At 34.1% G+C, this 22,201-nt stretch overlaps 1 protein-coding gene across 3 annotated transcripts in view; it reads right to left on the minus strand.

The window, feature by feature from the left end:
* Positions 1–22,201, minus strand: part of LOC125074188 (glutamate decarboxylase) — a 43,367-nt gene that overhangs the window by 9,762 nt on the left and 11,404 nt on the right. For all 3 annotated transcript variants that reach the window (XM_047685434.1, XM_047685436.1, XM_047685435.1), the window contains 7 exons: positions 16,408–16,517; positions 15,587–15,713; positions 4,405–4,602; positions 3,499–3,617; positions 3,171–3,311; positions 2,558–2,668; positions 2,413–2,480 (listed from right to left, as the gene is read on the minus strand). In XM_047685434.1, coding sequence (XP_047541390.1) covers positions 2,413–2,480; positions 2,558–2,668; positions 3,171–3,311; positions 3,499–3,617; positions 4,405–4,602; positions 15,587–15,713; positions 16,408–16,517 — 874 coding nt within the window. The remainder of the gene's footprint in view (positions 1–2,412; positions 2,481–2,557; positions 2,669–3,170; positions 3,312–3,498; positions 3,618–4,404; positions 4,603–15,586; positions 15,714–16,407; positions 16,518–22,201) is intronic.

Raw genomic sequence — 22,201 nt, forward strand, 5'->3', positions numbered from 1 at the left:
CATCTTACACTGCTTATGCGCTTAAGTGGGATTCAATTGTGAAATTTTGACGACCGACTTACAGCGATGCGCAACTTTGGTACGTGTATCCTAATTTTAAACAAATTTATAAACGGGGTGTCATTGCTTGCACCGTCCAGAAACTCAATAATTACTCTTTTCCACCGTTTTAAATACATAGTAAGTAAAGTTTTTTATATATCCTGCCTAGATATCAACAAATACTACCACGCTTTTTTATCTTTAATATAAACTGGTATTCAGTAATATGTTTTATTTATCAATGTTTTTTTGACATGAGCTTAATTTTTTTTTTAGCATTAGCCGCCTGTAAATTTTCCCACTGCTGGGCTAAAGGCCTCCTCTCCCTTTGATGAGAAGGTTTTTTTTAATAGGCCAAGTTAATACTTAGCGTGTAAATTTATTATAGAGAGATTTTTCATCGAACCCATGACAATAACCAACCTCATGAACATATTTCCAGTGTCGCAATTAAGATTATATATCGAAAATCTTTAAATAAAATGTCTGTCTTAAAATGTCAGAGTTCGGAGTACAGATGTGATGTGCGAACACTCATTCGGTGCGAATTAATCCGTTGTTAGGGTTGTCACAACTATTATCGTAAATACGGTGACGTTGTTGTAATGTCTAACTAAAAAACCTTATTAAACCAATATTCATAAAACTTTTACTATAAGATGCAGCGCGTTGCGGAACAGTTATAATAAGAATAAAAGCGCTTTGCAGTTTTAAGAGTAAAATTTAGACAATTAACGTGACAAATAGGAATTTAATGTTATCGTATAATGTATGATGTTTTAAAGTGATGTCAAGTGATGTCAATGTAGTTAGGTAAGCGTTAAAATATCCATTATTAAAATAAAATTTTAATATAATCTTATCGTTTCATTGACTATTAAGCTTAAAGCTACCGATTCTATACCAAAAAGTCACAACCTATGTCAATAAAATAAAATTAAATTTATATATTCAGTATGAAAATATATAATGTAAATATCCTAATACACGCATTTTTATGTGATTTATTTATAAATGACATTAATGTACGTATTTATTAGTAAATAAATAGTGATTTAGTTAGTTTCTTATCGATTCATAAAAAAAACACATATGTAATAAATAATAAAGGAGCCGAGATGACCCAGTGGTTAGAACGCCTGCATCTTAACTGATGATTTCGGGTTCAAACCCAGGCAGGCACCACTGAATTTTCACGTGCTTAAGTTGTGTTTATAATTCATCTCGTGCTCGGCGGTGAAGGAAATCATCGTGAGGAAACCTGCACGTGCCTAATTTCAACGAAATGTTGCCACATGTGTATTCCACAAACCCGCAATGGAGCAACGTGGTGGAATAAACCAACCTTCTCCTCAAAGGGAGAGGAGGCCTTAGCCCAGCAGTGGGAAATTTACAGGCTGCTAATGTAATGTAATGTATGTAAATAATAAAAAAAATAAATATTTTCAGAGAAGTTGTGAACCCTATATCATTGTCACTCGCTCCACTACGCACGCCTCTCGCATTTGCCTCCCTTATCCCCAGTGCAGTATTTAACAGCCATGATTGATGGCGGCTAATGGTGGGAAGATGGGATTAAATAGCTGAATTCAAGGAAAACTAAGAGGCTTATGTGTGAGAAATTACAGAAAAAAAACTACACTTCCTTGTTTAATTTGAAGTTTTTTACAAGATCGTATTATTAATCTTACTGTACTTGTTTAGTACTAACGATCAGTAGTTTTAAGTGATTATGCAAACAGCATTATCTATGCATATAATAAAATTGGAGTGTCTGTTTGTAATATTAAAATAACCGCGTTTTACTAAATGCATATGTATGTATGTATACACGGTACATATACCTGAGTAACATTTTTTACAATTTTTGTCTGTCTGTCTGTTTGTTTGTTCCGGCTAATCTCTGGAACGGCTGGACCGATTTTGACGGGACTTTCACTGGTAGATAGCTGATGTAATAAGGAGTAACTTGGGCTACTTTTTTTTTTTACAGCTAGTTGTTGTATAACATTTTTGTTGTTTAAATCCTCAATGTTCCTCACTACGTTTCGTAAAGTTACCATGAGTTGGAATTCTCGATTTTCGGTTAAGATTTACGAGTTCTAACTTCTATCCACTAGACCATCGGTTGTTTTTTATAACAATAATATCCACAATGATTAAGTAAAGCTCAATTACGGTAGGATGTTTTTTTTTTAATTTCAATATCTGACATTTGATAAAGGTGCTAAGTTTTGCAGCCCGGGTTAAGTTCAGATGATAAAATCTTAGTCTTTCGTCTGTGTCTGACAACTGTTGTGTTTCTTCAAGTATTATGGCACAGTCAATCAGGTCTTTACATTTACATATACAAAACTAACTACCACTTACCGTTCGATGCCAGTGAGACGAGGGTGGCGGTACTTCTTGGAAAACAAGAGACCACCTCCCCAGGCCGCCTATAACAAAAAACATATTTTTATAATTAGTATTCAGTGTTATGGAAATTGAAAATCGTCTAATTAGGTATACGTACATCAACGTGCATCCAGAGATCATATTTCTGACAGATGTCAGCGATTTCCATCAGAGGGTCGAAAGCTCCAAGTACCGTTGTACCGGACGTCGCGTTCACAAAGAACGGTACCTGAATTAAGTATATAAGATTATATCAAATGCAATAATTAAAGTGACAGCAGTTTTGGCACAATTTTTTAACAAAAAGTCGTTTCGCACTAACATCAGTTTGTATTCTCTTTTAATGTTGTATTCGCTTTTATTGCTTCGCTATGATGTTACGCCCGCTCTATCGGCTTTTTATTATTATTTGAATAGTATACTTTATTATTATAATTTAATTAGTTTTGTAAATTAAAGAATATATATCAAAAATAATAAAAAATAAAATGGTTTTAATTGTCTACGATATTATGGCTAAGATTTTATATTCAGAAAATCATTGGCTTGTTACTTACGGATCAAAGGGCTACGAATAACGGATTGTAGTATACATGTACGAAGCGGACAGATAGATACTAGGGTTATAAAAATATATAAACGTTAAATACGAAACGAAACGTTTTTTAAATATATATAGGACCTGAATAAACCAAGGTATATGTAAAATATGGTCAATTAAAGATACAAACATTTCCTCTGTCACGATGGTATTTCACAAGCCGCTCCAGCTCGCTGGAAATCATGCGCCCATTCTCATCAGAGGGCACGCACACACAGTAGTCCGTGCCAAGACCGCAGACAGACGCGCAGGACTTCACCGAGTAATGACACTGCACAGAAGAGAATCCTTCGTATTTATATACATTTACTGCGTTATTAAATATTTTGGAACAAATTTATGTCGATTTTTTCCGAAAATATAATAATCTTTTGGAAAATTTAGTATTTTTGAAAAATAATGATTGAAATACTTAGAAGACGTTTCTAGACTTTGCTGATTATGGGAATAAATATTACCTGATCAGAAGTAAACATAACCAGATGCCCAGGAATGCTGGAGAGACCCTTCTCCTTGTACTGCGGGAACTTGTGGTGCCGAGCTGCCAGGAAGGCGTATAGGTTCGAAACAGAACCACCTGATGAAGATGACAAAAGAGGTGAATACTTTTTATAATTATAAATAATATAAGAACAGCAATCTTCAATGACCTCTAAAATTTGTTTTTAGGGTTCCGTAGCCAAAATTTTGGTGGTTCTTCTAAAATGATATTGAAGTTTTTAATATCATTTTTTTTAAACTGAATTGTTTGCGCAAGAGACACTTCCAAAGTGGTAAAATATGTGCCCCCCCCCCCCTGTAACTTGTAAAATAAGAGAATGATAAAACTAAAAAAAATATATGATGTACATTATAATACAAACTTCCACCGAAAATTGGTTTGAACGAAATCTAGTAAGTTTTATTAATACGCCATAAATCGTAAACCGCAATTTACCCTCATTCAATCGACTCAAATATAAAAATAAAATGTTATAAACATAGACCTTATTACTTGCTGCTACAAAACCCTTCATGGGCGAGTCCGACTCGCAGTTGGTCGCTTTTTTTTAATTTCACATCGGCCACTTGATGGAAAGAAGTCGTAATCGTGCATAGACATTGTCCTTGTAAGAAATATTAACCTTGGGAAATAATATGTCCTATGTTGCGGCTCTTGTCACTCTGGTTCGCTGACACTTTAAGCCGGAATACAACAATACTGACATTCATTAAAATCGACCACTTACATTCAGGTGACCAATTTACCAATAGACCTCTTAATAAACCCGAAATCTTCGGTGACAATTCAGGTATTCTAATCACTGAGCCATCTCTGGACTATAAGACAAAAGATCTACTTATATTTTGCATCTCATTCTTACCTGGAGCCAAAATCGAGTCACCATTCTTCCAGCCAATCATGTTCCTCATCTTCTCTAGAACAACGTTCTCCATCAAGATGAAGACAGGAGCTATCTCATATGTAAACATGTTGGTGTTCGCAGCAGCCGTCAGCCATTCACCGGCCAGGGAGATGATGTCTAGACCACAAGACAGTTGGTTGAAGAAGTGGGGGTGGCCTGGGAAAGAAAAAAATGTATTAAAGTACTTTCTCGGTTTCACTAAAATAAAGTAAATGAACGCGTTTCTTATTAATATTTGCATGGAAATCTTTTAAGTAATAGGCAATGTTTGTTAAAATAATGCTAGCCTTCGAGAAGTTAGACAGCGTTATTCAAATTTAATTCTCAGGCCTGGTGATGAACCAGTATCTTTGTCAATACCTTACTATTACTGTTGGTAGTCAATTATATGTATTATAGAATATGCCTTTTAGCTTAATATTAGTAATGTTAAGCTTCGATTTATAAACAGATATATAAATTAGGTATGTTTTAAATGTCTTGGAAAATGGCAGAATTTGTTGTACATTTTATTTTTACCATTTAAGCACAAGTCGATGACCTTCGTATTCCACTCGTGAAATGTTGATACGCCATTTTGATAAGTATATTGTGTAAATTTTATAATTGTCATAATCAATGTATCCAATGACATGTCACGTTCGTGTGTGAGTTTCGAGTTTAAGAACTTCGTACAGAACCTCTACTGGTCAAAGAATTATAATTGAATTTGCAGTTGAGGGCCTGTAACATTGATTTAAAAGTATGTTAAATGAGTATCCATATAATTCTTTCAAAGAACAAATATTATTCCTTCGAATATAATTTTCTCCGCATATCCGGGACAAACAATATCACCGGTCGGTTCTCGTCCGGATGCAATAGCACGGTCGACTTATCCGCACAATTGAAATGTGATCCAAGTTCCGCTTGTACCCTTAATAATCTCTAATCCAATTTTCGGCATGTGTCAAATGCCATCAGAACGATATAGAGACGAAACATTTGTATTTCAACCGATTTTTCCGAGTTCAAACCTAAAATCGCCATTGAATCATGATGAAAACCTGCATTAGCTGGTCTAATAATGGAGGAATAATCTCCAAACCTTCTGCTTAAAACCTTCAGTAGTAGGAGATTTAGGGGTTACTTTACAGAGGAGGCCTGAGAGGCGAGATAATAGTGAACAAAACATTAGTTTTAGACTGTGATGAACGTAATAATTTTGTCTCCTTCTTTTGAATGTCAAATCAGTTGTGATAGAAAGAGAAAAACTATCATCACCTTTACGATATAAAATTTGTATTTTTTTATGTGAATATATTTAATTTCATAAGATTATGCTGTAAATAGTTTTGTGATTGTTCTTATGTGTTTTGACTTATTTTGTTATTGTGTTGTTTTAGGTTATGGATTTACAAAGAGTCTACAACTATTATGCCTTCGAAATTAAATAGAATCTCGTTCCGTTCAATCTCCATCGTGGCTTCTCCATCGCACGTGACATTGGCGAAATAATCGGTGCCTTCTTGACACAAATAAAAGCCATAAAAACTCACTTCGTTTATAACTCGTGAAATGTTGTAAATAGATTTACGGTGATATGTAATTTTGAATCTTGTGTCCTTTAAATGTTGCAATTATAAAGTTTGTTTTATATAATTTATAATAATACACTTATAGCATTAGCATTAGCAGTTTGTAAATTTTCCCACTGCTGGGCTAAAGGCCTCCTCTCCCTTTGAGGAGAAGGTTTGGAGCATATTCCACCACGGGTTGGCGGAATACACATGTGGCAGAATTTCGTTGAAATTAGACACATGCAGGTTTCCTCACGATGTTTTCCTTCACCGCCGAGCACGAGATGAATTATAAACACAAATTAAGCACATGAAAATTCAGTGGTGCCTGCCTGGGTTTGAACCCGAAATCATCGGTTAAGATGCACGCGTTCTAACCACTGGGCCATCTCGGCTCACACTTGTAAACGAAAGGAAATTATCGTTGCAGTTTTACTACTCTATATAACGATTCAGTAGCAGTTCAAGCAAAGTTTGATCGAAATAAAATCGTCCTCGAAATAAATTGGTAGAATTAATTCCCTAGTTCTCAAAAGCGATAGCTTAAAAAGTAGAGAAAATTATTTGGACATTTTTTTAAGACTTTCCAAACTTCTCGGAATTGCAATTTACCATCAAAGTATAAGTTTTAGTCTTTGAATTCCTCTGTGTCTGTTTTGTGATGACTGTAAATTTCGGAAATTTTTAAGGACAGTTCTATTCTGTCCTATTAAAAACTAAACGTATGGTCACATTAAGCGTATTGCAGACACTTCTTGACAACGATATAACTAATTTAAATTCCCACTTCGGTTTTGATATTGTTTACTCTCACCCCAGCTGTGATAAATCGTCCCGCGGGAGATGGGGCTTGACGCTTAGGGTTACCACACGTCCCGATTAATAGTGTTCTGTTTTATTATGTAAGTCTTTAAATACCATAGACTAATCTTGGTTGTATGTGCATAAATATATGTGAATAAATGTGTAATGTACTTAAAGGCATGACATCTTTAACAAATAAAGTATGATTTTTTATTAGATTTTACAAAAATCGTATTTTATTATATAGGTGCGGATCTAGCCACCTGATGGTAAGTGGTCACCACCGCATGTAGATAATGGCGCTGTAAGAAATATTAACCATTCCTTACATCGCCAATGCGTCAACTTTGGGAACTAAGATAATATGTCAAATCGGAATACAACAATACCGAGTACTGCTATTTGGCAGTAGATCATCTGATGAGTGAGTGGTACCTCCCCAGATGGACTTGCACGGGGTACAAGTAAGTAATTATTGGATGGCAGACTAGCAAGGGAGACAAGAAGATGGTCCTATGTAAGATATTATATAGCCACTAGACTAGCAAGGAATAAGAAATAAATATTTATCGGGGTTAGTAAACGAACATTGAAAATTCTATAACATGGATTATGACGCGTGTCCCGTAACATTTCAATACGTATGGTGACCCTTATTTTTGATATTTTTTACCAAAGGAAATAGTCCAAGTCTCGTCGTGTGCCGCGGTTACATTCTTAATTTCCGTTTTGAAACGATTTATTGATAGTTTTATCTTTTATCTGTTTATAGAAAAAAAATCAGGCAGATTGACTGACTGACATATCAATGTTTACGATATACATTTAGTCCAGTATTTTTTCTCTGTTTTCTCAGATTTCCTTTGTTTTTTAATTGATATATTTTGACGAGTGTTTAATGTCGACAAAAAAGGGTCTAAGAGTAAAGAAAAAATGTTCAAAATATGAAAATTTATGGACGATATGGACGAAGTCAGATCTTTGGGACGAACATAAATATGAACATATATCAAATTACAAATTTGCTAAATCTAACCAGGTTGCTCTAGCAAGTACTTTTGAATCATAAAACTCCATGACTCGACATTTTGGGAATAACAAAACTGGAAAGGAACAGTAGCTTCACTGTATGTTATGAGAATCTCATTACATATACAATACATAGTATGAAGATACTATGTTGACTGATCTCAAAATAGGATAACAATGAGAAGCTGGGATTTTCGTATTTGGGTTTTGTACCATAAATAATTGTAGTACAGATAGTTCAGGCTGGTTTTTGAATCTCGTTTTATGTTAAATATATGTAAGTCTTTTTAGGTCAAACAGTTTTTTTATAGTATAGTTAAGTGGACGGGCTAATGAGCCACTTGATGTTAAGTGGTCACCACCACCAACTCAGTCAGAAATATTAAGCGTTCCTTACATCACCAATGCGCCACCAATCTTGGAGCTAAATGTTAATATCCTTGTGTTTATAATTACACTTGCTCACTCACCTTTCAAGCCGGACCACAACAGTTCTACGTATTGCTGTCTGGCGTTAGAATATCTGATTAGTGGGTGGTGAAACGGGCTTATTCAACTTTACCAACAAGTATACCAGCATGGTGGTATAAATTTCTCTTAAGAGGAAACGAGGCTTTGCTTGCGCAGATAAATGCCGGCAGTTATTAAAAAAAAAATGAATGTAATATAATAATAAAAAAATGAGCTCATATCAATCTCAACAATAATGTTGATTCAATACCATGGGGTTGCCATAATAAAATATATATAAATTTGGAGGAATTTAATATAATCCCCTCGGTATGAACCAGATGGGGTCGCTATTAATTTGGGCTGGCAAGTCAGGTGGAGTAATTCTGAATTAATCTACATTTTAGAGGGCAACACTAGAGGAGGGTTGAAATGGTTTGAATGATTGTTTATTTGGTATGACTGACTTGAATGGGGTTTGGTGGAATTTACTTTTGGTGGTCCCTTGTTCGTAACATATTTGTTTTTTTTTTTTTTTGTTTTTTTGTAAATTATATTTAAATAATAATCTGATAATATTTTAAATTCACATGGTTATTTTCATTAATACAAGTATTTAAAATGGGATATTTACTATTTTTTTTATTTTTATTTGGTGGAGCTCGATATTTCGACATTATCTACGAATGTCTTGTTCACGTGTCACGTGGTAAATAAAAACATGGTAAATATCCCGTTTTAAATACTTGTAGTAATCTGGTAATAATTTTATTTCACGCACGGATCTGTTACCTGTAATACTTTAGTTTTTTTAAATTCATCAAATAAAAAAAAAAACGAATATTACAGTATTTTTTAAAGTTTATTACGTATGACGGGTATGACATCAAATTAAAATTTGAATATATGTAATGTTATATGTATAACTTTAAACATATAAGACATTTTTAATGTGATACGTATTATGTAATTATAAAAATATATATTTCCATTTGGAATAATAATGTATTTGATTATATACTGTAAGAAATATTTAAAGGACGCACCAACATCTTTATCTTAATTAGTATTTTAAATGCAAAAGTGATTGTGAATCTTATCTTTAACTAAAAATTTACTTTAAAATTAAATTAACATTTGACAATCAATTTGATATTGACGCAACATCATTGGTTGAAAGCATGATATTTATTATCGAAAATCAATTTCGAAAATGGCGATTGGAACGTTGACCATACTATGCGATAATGCATCGGAACTCTCGAAGTTAAATTAAAGGTGATTTAAGTTGTTAAGTGGCATACTCTTGTATTATATATAAAGACAGCTTAAGCCAAGAATTGACTATAATTAATTCTGTTCGACAGGCAGTCAGTGCATTAACTTATATAAAAATAAGAGTAGGCATCTGTCAACCATAAATTTAGTACCACAGATAACAAAAAAAACCCCTATAATAATTTTGGTTATAGATAAAAAATAGTATAAAAAGAACACGCCCTCGATCCGATAACATAAACGATCTAACACATTTGATATATCTGACATTAACAGAAAAAGACGCCCCTCGGAACTCTTATCTTTCGCCGCAAAAATCCCAGAGGACATCTCTTAAGTATTGCTGTCAAAAACAAACATGTATATAAAAATACGTTTAAATAAATATTGTTCTTTATACAGTTCGAAATAAAGTTCAGTTTTGTGCTATCAATTTTTAAAATTGTGCTGTGGTATGATTGTGTTGATACTGACGTACTTATAAAACAAATCCTTTGCATTATTATACATATTGTATTTGATAAAAAAAAGTTTCTGATCGGCTGAGGCCATGAGTCTATATTAAAAAAAAAAAAAAACTTTTTTATTAAGAATATATGAGTCCTTTTTACTTTAAATTCGTCGTCAAAATAAGGAAAATGTATATATTTACAAAAATGTAAATATAACAATGAAAAATAAACATTATATTTATAGAATGAAAGAGTTTCTATATGGCAAAATTAAAGTTTTACCGATGTGTAACAAACACGCAATTAACTCGCCCTATAATGATTGTATTTTAAGGTTATAATTTTCCCGCCACGCGCCGCTGTCAAAGTGACAGCAATCAGCGGCCATTGTGGTCGCGTCGAGAAACTGGATTTGTTTAACTAACAATAGTGTTATAAGCTATTGTTTAGATATCAGAATGATTGTTACTGAAATTACAATTAGGTTTACGAATAGACTTGCTATTATATATAAATTGGGGAGCCAAATAAAAATTACGCAAGATGAAATTGCTCAAATTTGATTACGTAATGTAGAAACATTTTATCGCCATGCATAATACGCTGACGACCTCCGTGGTCGAGTAGTGTCTACACCGATTTTCATGGGTACGCCACTCCGAGGGACCGGGTTCGATTCCCGGCAGAGTCGATGTAGAAAAAGTTAATTGGTTTTTTATGTTGTCTTGGTTTCGTGTTCGTGGTACCGTCGTTACTTCTGATTTTCCATAACTCATGTGCTTTTGCTACTTACATTGGGATCAGAGTAATGAATGTGATGTTGTCCAATATTTATTATTTATTATTATTATATAAAACCGACTGCACCGTTTCTCTAGTGAGTATAAGGCCGCAGATCCTGAGGTGCTGGCTCAACCCGATCATGGTTCGACCTGGGTCGGGCCGTTAAAAACTTATTGGGTTTTTCAGAAGCAAGCCGGAGCCTAATCTCATTTGAGACTAGCACACGTGACTGTAATTGGTCAAGACGTCATTATTATAATACAAAAAAAATAAATAAGTAAAAGCATATTAATGTACCACAACCGGGTAAAAACCTTCTCGCCACTTAAGGAGCATATGGTATATAAGGCCTATTATTGTCTACCTATCCATATCACAAAAAAAAATTAAAAATATTCCTAACAGTGATAATCCCACAGAAAACCCAAGCACGTAGTACACTCGTGGTCGTAGTTTAATGAAGTTTGTCTTCCCCAAGTTACAGTAATGATGTATTCAAGTTGCAGCATAAGTTAGGACGCAATCGGTTACTTTGATTGCTTGAATATTTATTAAATAATTTATTACAAGAATATCAAATCCTTGTCACGTTGTTAGTCTTAATTTAAAGCGGATGAAACTGATACGCATTAACGCGCTAATTATGTAACAGCACTAGCCTAACCTGCCCCGTTTTCCCCCTTAGGGGTTGGGTTTGAATCAAAATTAAAATCCGTTCTCAGCGTATGTCTACACCTTTCATTTCAAGTTTGTAAGTGTTGTAGTTTCTGAGGTTTCGTGATTAATCAGTGGTGTTTAGCTTTTATATTTATACATAACGTACTAAAACCTTCTCAAGCGCTGTGTCGTCTGTAAATATACCTATACAATTACGTTATTTGATGTATATTTGTTAGTATTTTTTCTAAATCTACTATTCTTTATATTTTACTATTCTCGTACTCCCATAAATTGCCAATAAGACACGACGAAAGAGTTCTCGCTGTGATAAAAAAAATACCTTGAATTTTTTCCAAGTAACAGAGAAATCACCTTCTCGAATCTGGTGCTAAAGATGATAATGCCGTCTTTTCAATTACGGTTATGATAGCCATTATCAAAGACGATTATCAGGACAAAGTACACAAGTGTGTGTGCGCACACAAGTGCACACTCTATTCCGTCCGTCTCATAATCCGATGGGACGGCATATCTTCAGCTTCTTAGTTTCAGCGTAGGATCAATGGTTTCACGTGCATTCTATGGCTTTGAACCCTGGACCAAAGAATCTACCTTCTTCTAAGTCGACCACTAGTTCAAGGCGGCAGTCTACATCGGCTTTATATAAACACTAAAAATGTTCGTATCTCTCATAATAATAGGAGTCTCACACAATGGCGGAGTCCATAAAATCAATCCGGGCTTTCGTTGAAGGGGGATGATCTATCAAACTATGGTAATTCAACGTCAATAGCACCCTGAGTATGGGGGTGATGTGTAGGGTGACCATCAAATCAAAGTTTCTTTGGTACTGCATGTACCGGCTATTTTTATTTCAAACACAAAATAGGTACAGCCTTAACAGGAATTAGGAATGCAGATGAACTGGACCATCTGTGGTCTACCCTGCTCATAAATATTGGCTTTAAGAACTAGGTATAAGTCATTATTAAAGTCAAAGTCAAAAATCTTTATACAATATAGAAGTTTTTACACTTGCTTATTGATTGTCAAAAATCTACCACCGGTTCGAAATTTAGCACCTCGGACCTGCGAAGAACCGGCGAAAGAAACTCAAAAAAATTAAATAACGGGCTTACCTTTCAATCCGGAATACAAAAATAATGTACCATTTTATAATGTCTCAACTATAATCAAACATGTGGTCACACTACTGCGGTAGCTTAATCCAATGATTTGGGTGATATTAGGGCACTCGGTGTAAATCAAGACGGGTTTTTATAATACGGCTTAGGGTTTTATTGTTTTTATTTAAAAGCCGCGGGTTTAAGTTAACGGCTCACTCTAATGGCGGACTTGGTTGAATTAATTTGGCTTAAAGTGATTTATTAGTTTAAAATTGTAATGTTTTTGGAGAAATTGATAGAAGTTCTGACTAATTTTGTCCATGGCGGTTATTCTCAATGGAGATTAGCAAGATGCTGGTATATAAAAGTACCCTAGTGTACACGCCAAGATGCACTCTCTGATTCCTCACTTCCGGGAAGTAAAGAAGCACAGGTTCAACTTCTGGGGGCTATTTCTACAAATATACAATGGTTATGCTATGTTCTTGATTCTATTCCGACCCAACTTCGACCGAACTGTTAGAAGAATAGGAAACGGCTGAACAGCAACGATAATGTTTCGATTTGATTGCGTTAACGTGACAATTTGTTAGTAAAACTGGTGCCCTGTTCGTCGATTAAGGTTTTGAATCCATGTTCAACAGCTGAACAAACTAGTCATTAAAAACGACAAAAATCCTGTGGTCAGTTCTCCGAGTCATTGAATTCACACACCTACAGGAGACTGTCTCTTTTTCTAAAATTGTCTCTTTCTGGTGAGAGTATGATTCTAAGAATTACATTCAGCTTGATGGTGTAGCATCTTCTTTTCAGTTGAATATTGTTGAGTCCGTGGTGCTAGACATTTAATTTATTCTTGCAAAAAGGCGATTCATTAATCTATAACCAGTGTTACTACAGGCGCGAGAGACTTAACATCTTAAGTTCCAATGTTGGTGACGCACTCAGTGCCGGATCTAGTCCAGGGCCCCGTGGGTTCAAGGGGGCCCCAGTTAAGTCAAGTCAAAGTAAAAAATAGACGGTAATGCGAAAGGATCCATATTTTTTTAAATTAAAACCCATTCAAATAAATTAATTCAAGTCTACGTACAGATATGTCTTAGGCCCCTAAGTAGTATTAGCCCAGGGCCTCCTAAGCTTACGGTCCGGCCCTGGACGCACTGGCAAGTCAAGGAATGGTTAATTATGTAACGGTGCCAATGTCTCCGGGCAGTGGACAAATTTTATAAAGAAAAATGGCGACTTGAATCAATAATATTTTGATTTTATCTGTACTAAAGAAAATCGTTTGTAACTTATCATAGACTTTAAATTTCATAAATACATGATAATTTTGCACGGATTAAACTTTTGTCCACAGGATTTCAGAACTGGATTCTTTAAATTACAAAGTATGCATGCACCCTTAAGATGAACTCTTTCATGTCAAAAACGTTTGTCCCGTCATACAATCACGAGCCCGTATAGCTGCTGGCGATTACTCCGTGCTCGGTCGAGCACGTAATTCTACAATAGGGGGAGCTGCGAGTAAGTACGGCTCTGTTAAGTACGGCTGTTTTGGTGCAATTTCTTGGCGAAAAAATCTAGAGATGCGTACGTTGGTGAACAAAATTCGACCCCAACTATTATTGATAACTTGAGTATTGATTGGCACGTTTCGATCATTTTTTTATTAACAAAACCACCCATTTCAATAAAAGGACACGATAAACAACTATTTATTTAGTTATTGAACTAGTTATTAGCACAAGATGAATTATAAACACAAATTAAAGGAGGAGAGTAGGACATAGCCCAAAAGTGGAAAGACAATGTACATGTGATTTCGCCCTGAAAGCGTAACGGAGTTTCTCATTTATAGAGTAATATTCGCATATATTTTCAATTCAATTGCCTATGAGAAAATTCCTGATGGGCCAAACGTATCGTTTTAAACAAGAAAAGTCACGATGCAACCCTTGTATACAATAAAACGTACCCCCGGCCAAACAATTCAATTATATCATCAAACGGTGTGGAATGATCGCTGCTATTACTTACAGTGATCATTTGTGGCTCTTTTTCCCTAAACGTTAAGAGATAATCTAGTAATTACCCGTGGTTTTGTTTGTCTATTTCATACTGTTACCGGTAAATTTGGGGGTCGATTGCTACATTAAGTATGATCTCAAGCCAAGCATGGTTTCAGAGGTGACATGGTACCGCCCCAAAATGTATACGTCTAATTGACAAATCTTTTAAAAATAGACAAATTATGTTTTTTTTTTCCTACTTAAATCTTTACTTGAGGCGTCGAGGTCGTCGTAGGTCTGACCAGGCGCCGCGGTCAACTTACTCGGTATACGGAACAGCTAGAACAGCTGAATTCGAGCGCATATTCATTAGTTTTGTTTATTTTTTCTTTGTTATTTTAGTAAGCAAGAAAAATTGCTTCATAAAACACTCGCTTTAATAAATATTGAGCATGATATATTTTTCAATTGAATTACATAATTTCTGAAGTGGTCTCAAAATTTGTTTTTTTTTTATAAAGTTTGTTATTTTTTCTTACGCGTTTCAATTGCTATACGTCTCTTACTTTATTTTATAAATATGATGACCACTCAAAGTAGATTGGGGTTTCTATAAGAGCTTATAGGTACGAGATATTTTCCCATTTTTTGACTAAAAGATTCTAATTATGTATATTAAACAAGTTTCCGTCCACTAACCGTCTAAGCCGAGAGGATCAGATATTAGATATTATTACTAAAATGCAGACTATATTACGTCTGGATAAAATAGCTTCCTAATGGTGAAGGAATAATTAAAATCAGCTCAATAGCCTTAGAGTTCATCGATTACAAACGAACGAATCTTTCCTCTATAACTCTATACAATACAAGTATATATATCTTTTAGAAAAATTTCGATCACCAAAAAATAGTCGTGTACCAAAAATAATTCTATATTCAGCCCAGGATCAAAACCTTTACAAGCTACGTTTAATCAAACTCACCGGTCTTGACTTGATGCTTCAGGGCGACCTTGCAGTCTTCCAACAGCTGCTTCAAGGGGAGAGGGTCGTCTGGTAGGTGAAGATCCAGCATTCTATTCATCTCCTCGGGCATCTTGAACTCCAGGATCTAATGATAGAAAATCTTTTTATTACTGAACATGGGACTCGTTGACTAAATGTAATTTTTATAAATTCGTCGTTAAATTCTTCCAATATTAGATCTATTTATTAATTCTAGATACTACCAAAATCCGGAAGACATGGTCCGGTCTATGTATTTATACCAATCTTTATGGCGAGTTGGTATAAGCTTGCTTTTATTTATATCCCTTATACAATATTGACTGCCTCGATGGTCTAGTGGATATAAGGTTACAAACCCCGAGGTTCTTGCTCCAAACTCTAAATCGATAAAAATACCTGCTGGGTTTATCTGTCCAAAAATGATTCGGTGATTCGGTTTCCCTGACTTACAGCATAAGGCAAGTTGAAGTCAAAGTCTTCTCACAAAGCATTTACGCTTTACAGAGAAGACTTGAACTGCATTACAATAAATGTTTGGAATTCTAGTATGTTTAGTTTGTATAACAATCCACTCACCACACCGTCAAACAGCGATACTTTTTAGTGTCGTGTTCCAGTTCGAACCGTAAGTGAACGACTGTAACTACAGGAACAAAAGATAATCTTAGTTCCAAAAGTTGGTGACGTATTGGCAATGTATCTGTTACATATCCCATGTCTATGGGCGCTAAAACGCCTATCTATAGAATAAAAGGAGATAAATCTAGCATATTTATATAAGGGATGAAGTAAAGTACCTTTTCATTCCTATCATTGACTTTTTGGATGTAGTCGAGGAGAACATCGACGACCCTGGCGAGAAATTCGCGGGTCTGGGGATTAGCGTCCTCTCGGTACGGCAGGATAGCTGTAACAATTACAAATTCATTTCGTTTCATTAATATAGGAAGCTATTTCAAATTTTAAAGTTCATGTCGAAAAAACATTGATAAATAAAGCATATTACTCAACACAATATAATTAGCATTTTTAGCATTAGCAGCCCGTAAATGTCCCACTGCTGGGATAAAGGCCTCCTCTCCCTTTGAGGAGAAGGTTTGGAGCATATTCCACCACGCTGCTCCAATGCGGGTTGGCGGAATACACATGTGGCAGAATTTCGTTGAAATTAGACACATGCATGGTTTCCTCACGATGTTTTCCTTCACCGCCGAGCACGAGATGAATTATAAACACAAATTAAGCACATGTAATTTCAGTGGTGCCTGCCTGGGTTTGAACCCGAAATCATCGGTTAAGATGCACGCGTTCTAACCACTGGGCCGTCTCGGCTCATATAATATTAAAGATGAAATTGTGTATTTAGTATATTGATTTCTAGGAAGAATATATACACATTAAATTATACTTTACTGACATAGTCTGAAATTAAAATGGTGGTAAAGAGTAACTACTGAGATTCTTGCCGGTTCTTCTCTGTAGAATCTACTTTCGGAACCGGTAGTAGCTTTACGTTTAATTCAAAACTACATCAACACGATTGTGCTTTTATGAGCCTACTTTAATAAAGAATAATTTCATTTTATTTTTTTTTATTTTATGTTAGTTGGTATACGTAAGTACAGAACAATTAATATATATATATATATATATATATATATATATAGAGATGGTTAATATTGCCTATAATTTTCTGATATTTCACTGCCGTGTTCTTAAGTGAGAACCGAGTTTAGTCTTGAATACCTCTAGAGGTCCTCATACGACACCCTCAGTAATGACTTAAAAAAAAATTGATCTATATTTGGTTTTGTTAAGATTTTTGATATCTATCTATACTTACTGTTTTTAACACAGGATTAACAACAATACCCTTTCGATTTTCAATATCAAAATACCATCAATACATCTGCGTATATAAGATAAATCTTCACAAGACTATAGTCTTTATTACGTTCAGAATAAGGTGTTAAATAAATTTTACACACACAAAGATAAGTTTGTAGAAATAAAGTCGAGATTACACCATTGTGCTATGATCACTGAACGTTTTGTTCTCGCGAGGGATTGTTTGCCCTTTTGATTTGAAAGGTGAAAAATTAAAAAAAAAATACTCTTGATTAAAACTTTGACTGGAGATCGGAATGGGGTTGAAAATCATCTAGCTTCGTACCTGACTTTGTACGGTTAAAATTATGACTTATCCAATTCTATTTTAAAACAAATGTCAAATAAACATTCATGAATATATCTGTCCGCACGGCGCTAATGCATCGGGCACTTATTTAAATTTTACTAAGTATTTTTTTTTATGATACATTTGAATCGGATAATGCCCTCAATTGTGACCCACGTAACCATCAAGTAAGTATTTAAATTAAATAGTAATTCAACCTTTTAACATTTACAACTCTCAACACTATCCCTCCGACGCCGCGGTCTCTCAGACCCCAGCTGTTATAATCCTTAATACTATCATTCTCCCGTCACTCGCACGCTTGCGATGTCCATACATTGATGTACAAACTTTTTTTGATATTTTATTTAATTATTTAGTATAGTAAACTCAGAATTCAGCCAAAAATTTTTATAATTGTGGTTGTTATAAAACTGACATAACGCACTTAAGCACGCACCGCACGTAACCAAATTATCTTTTAATAATATTTTAATTCTAATAATCTTTCGTTAAAAAAATCAATAAAATAAATAATAGGAATGTTCTATTAAACTTAAATTGTTATTTGTTGTTTTGTGTTTTTTTTACTTCTTAGTAAATTATGACGATATCGTTCTATTATAGAAGAGGATTTCTCAAAAATATATTATTATGTACCTGTGTGGTGTTACGCGAACGGATAGAGTAAGGAATGAGTACGTAAGAGGAAGTTTGAAAGTGGTACCGGTAACCGAGAAGCTATCTGGAAACCGGCTGTCTTGGTATGGGCATGTTATGCGGAAGAATGAGGACCATGTTGTGAGAAAGGTTTTGAGTATGGATGTGGATGGATATAGAGGTAGGGGACGACCCAAGAAACGATGGATGGATTGTGTGAAAGACGATATGGCTAGAAAGAATGTTACTTGTGAGATGACGTCTGACAGAGAAGTATGGAAGAAGAAGACATGCTGCGCCGACCCCGAGTAAAATTGGGATAAGGGCAGGAGGATGATGATATTATTATGTACCTCAACGCCAATAACAGATAATCCGAAATCATTTTCGAAGACGCATCCATTTTTTTATAATCAATTTCAACTATCAAACAATTTTGAATTCAAATACTATTAACTCAAGACACATTTTCAATGTTCATCATGTATTTTATCAAACATTCACTAACCCCTGTACGAGGAAAATTTATTTGTCAAGCATTACACTGCAATCCAGATGTTACCCTCGGAAAAAGAACATCATCATTCTAAATTCAACCTTGTGTGTTTAGTATACGGTGCATTTTATATTTTTAATTGTCCATGGGATAGAAAAGACGAGATTTAGTATGAACTTATGTTTTGGACGTCATAAGCCGATTGCTCTTGAGTTGTACATTTCGAGAGCTTGGCGTTGCAAATGGTTTTTTTCACTTATTTGTAGCTCTTATATGTTAACTTATTTATATTTAAATAACATATGTGTTACGTAAAATAACAATAAATTAAACATTACTGAGTAAAAGATCATTTTCCTCTCTTAAAGATTTTGTAGGTTATTCGACCACGCTGTTTCAAGCGTATCAGTCTAGCTTTTACATTTAGAGCTATGTTTGTTAGTAAGTATTTATAACCAATTTCAATTGAAAAAATCAAAATCAAAATATACTTTATTCAAGTAGGCTTTTACAAGCTCTTTTGAATCGTCATTTATCAAACTATATTAAGTCAAGCTACCACCGGTTCGGAATGTACATTCTACCGAAGAGAACCGGCACGAAACTCAGTAGTTACTCTTTTTAAACATCTAAAAATACAGTCATGTTAGTTAAATAGTTAAATATCCTGCCTGGAAGTCAACAAGTATTAACTCCACGATTTTTTATCATCTATATAATCTTGTATCGAATAATATACCTTCTTTACCAATGTATTTTTTACAAAAAGTTAACAATGAAGATTTAAATATATACAAACCTTAGATTTTCAAATGCCAAGTGATTTTCTAATAGCTCTGTTATTTTGTGCAATAGAAACCTTTATTTATAAAAGAACAATATTCTAATTATTTACTTACATCCACTTTAATTCTTACCGCCTAAGTTTCGATAATGGCTTCGTCGAAATTCAAAAATCAATTTTATATATATTTTTTAAATTAAACCGATTTTTTATTAGATAGCATATTTTATCTGTACGAAAAATGTTCTTTTAAGAATTCAAAGACTGCACGGACATTTTTCAACAGAAATAATTACAGCATACCGATAGGGGCCGGACCGACCCCAGCGATGTCAGGAATTTCACTTAGAACTTTAGACACGCCAGGGTTAACAGTGAAATTCGCCCGCTATTATTCTCTTCAAAATATTAAAAGTAATGATACATTTTTTGTTGAATTTTTTCTTAAATTTTCTACGAAAACTGATATTCATTTTATTATTAAATCAATTAGTTATCGGTTTAATTAATAACGTTATCTGGTAACACTAGACCTGCATCCTTAATAATCGTACCTATTATATACTACCTACTATATACTAACAGTTGAGAAAAAAATGTTACGGTTCTAATTGACTGCACGACCGATTTCAAGTTTATAAAATACTAGCTGTGCCCATGAATACGTGCGCGTTTGAATTTAACAAAAAATGTTGTTGTAGACTAAGTAACTCCTTATTACATCAGCTTTTTGTCAGAGAAAGCCCCGTCAAAATCGGTCCAGCCGGTCCAGAGATTAGCCGGAACAAACAGACAGACAAAAACTCTAGAAAATGTAATTTTGGTATACATATGTACCGGGTATATAACAGACGTTCCAATTTTATTATATGTATAGATATTGAACAGAGAAATTATTTTTTTTATTTTATAAAAGCTATCAAATATCCACAAATCAAATAAAAATATACCTTATTTAAGTAGACCATTACAAGCATATTTGAATCGTCATTTTAGAGAACTGCATTAAACGTAATGCTACCACCGGTTCGGAATGTAAATTCTACCGAGTAGAACCGGCAAGAAACTCAGTAATTACCAGTAGTCTTTTTCAATTTACACAACAATACAATTATATATAATATCTGCATGAAAGTCAACAGGTATTAGCCCGACGTTTTTTTATCACCTGTATTTTGTAATGTTTTAAGATAAATCTCCTTCGTATGTCTAATAATCTATTTGAATTTTGCAAAATCAAAAATATATATTCGAAATTTAAAAACCGGATATACAATCACTCACTGTATTAAAAAAAATACCATTCAAATAAACAATATAACCCACAAATTCCGTCGGTGATCTGGAAGGCCCCTTCATAGCGGTATTAAATGCCCATCCTTTGTATCCCTAGCGAGGATTGATAGACCCGGCTCATGAGGATTTAGATGGGGTATAGATTTTTTTTAACAGTTTTTCTCTGTTATTTATGGTATATTTAAAATTGTGAATGTGTTTCTTATGTTTTTCTGGTTATTTAACGACCACACTTTGTTTTTATCAGAAAAAGGAACTATACGAAATTATTTCTAGTTGCTTGTTAGATATAAATGATATACTAATTTCCGCCTGAGGTATCGTCCGCGTGTAAATGTAAAAGTGTTAGAGATAAAATGTAACCTATGTGCTATTCCTGATTATTGTTTATCTCTTTGCGAAAGTTCATTCAGATCCGTTCAGCCGTTCTGTCGTGATTGAGTTATAAACATCCATCCGTTCAAATATTAACATTAAAATTACATCCTTGCAATGAAACCTCACAGGTTGAATTAAAGTATCAAACTATCTGTGTAATCCATGTCCAATTTCACCCTCTTGGGTGATGAATTTTTAAAAATAGTGTATAGTCGCCGCTTACTCGTAGAAGGCTAAACCTCGATTTCCATATTTTTAACTTTTAAGACTTTCATCTTGTGTTTCACCCACTTAGGTGATGAATAAAACATAAATCTAAATAACTATTTCTAAAATTATATACTATATAATTTATATAATATATAATAGATAGGTCGAATTTCCATATAAAGTTTCATCACCCATTTTTAAAAACTCGTTCCAGAAATCACATCCAAAAAATTATTCTACGCGTTGTCAGTAAAAAATATTATTAGGTAGACAGAAGTCAACTTTTTTTTTGTTCGCAAATAATTAAATATATATAAAAAAAAAACAAACAATCTCGTTTAAAAAATCTTAATCAACATACATCATTCAAAGTTCCGTTACCAAGACAATGCTCTCACAAATAAGGGATTTAAGTTAAACCCGGTCATTACCGCGAGAGAGGCAGGATCAACTCCCCTCCATGGGTATTTGTGACCCCATTGAGTAATCTTTCCCATATTATGTAACGATTTATTACGAAACTCGTAATGAATTAGGTTTCTTATTATTTTTATATGATACGTAATTAGTATTTGAATTTATGGTACATAT

The sequence above is a fragment of the Vanessa atalanta genome, chromosome 27 (genome assembly GCF_905147765.1).
Source record: "Vanessa atalanta chromosome 27, ilVanAtal1.2, whole genome shotgun sequence".
In the NCBI taxonomy this organism is placed as follows: Eukaryota; Metazoa; Arthropoda; class Insecta; order Lepidoptera; family Nymphalidae; genus Vanessa; species Vanessa atalanta.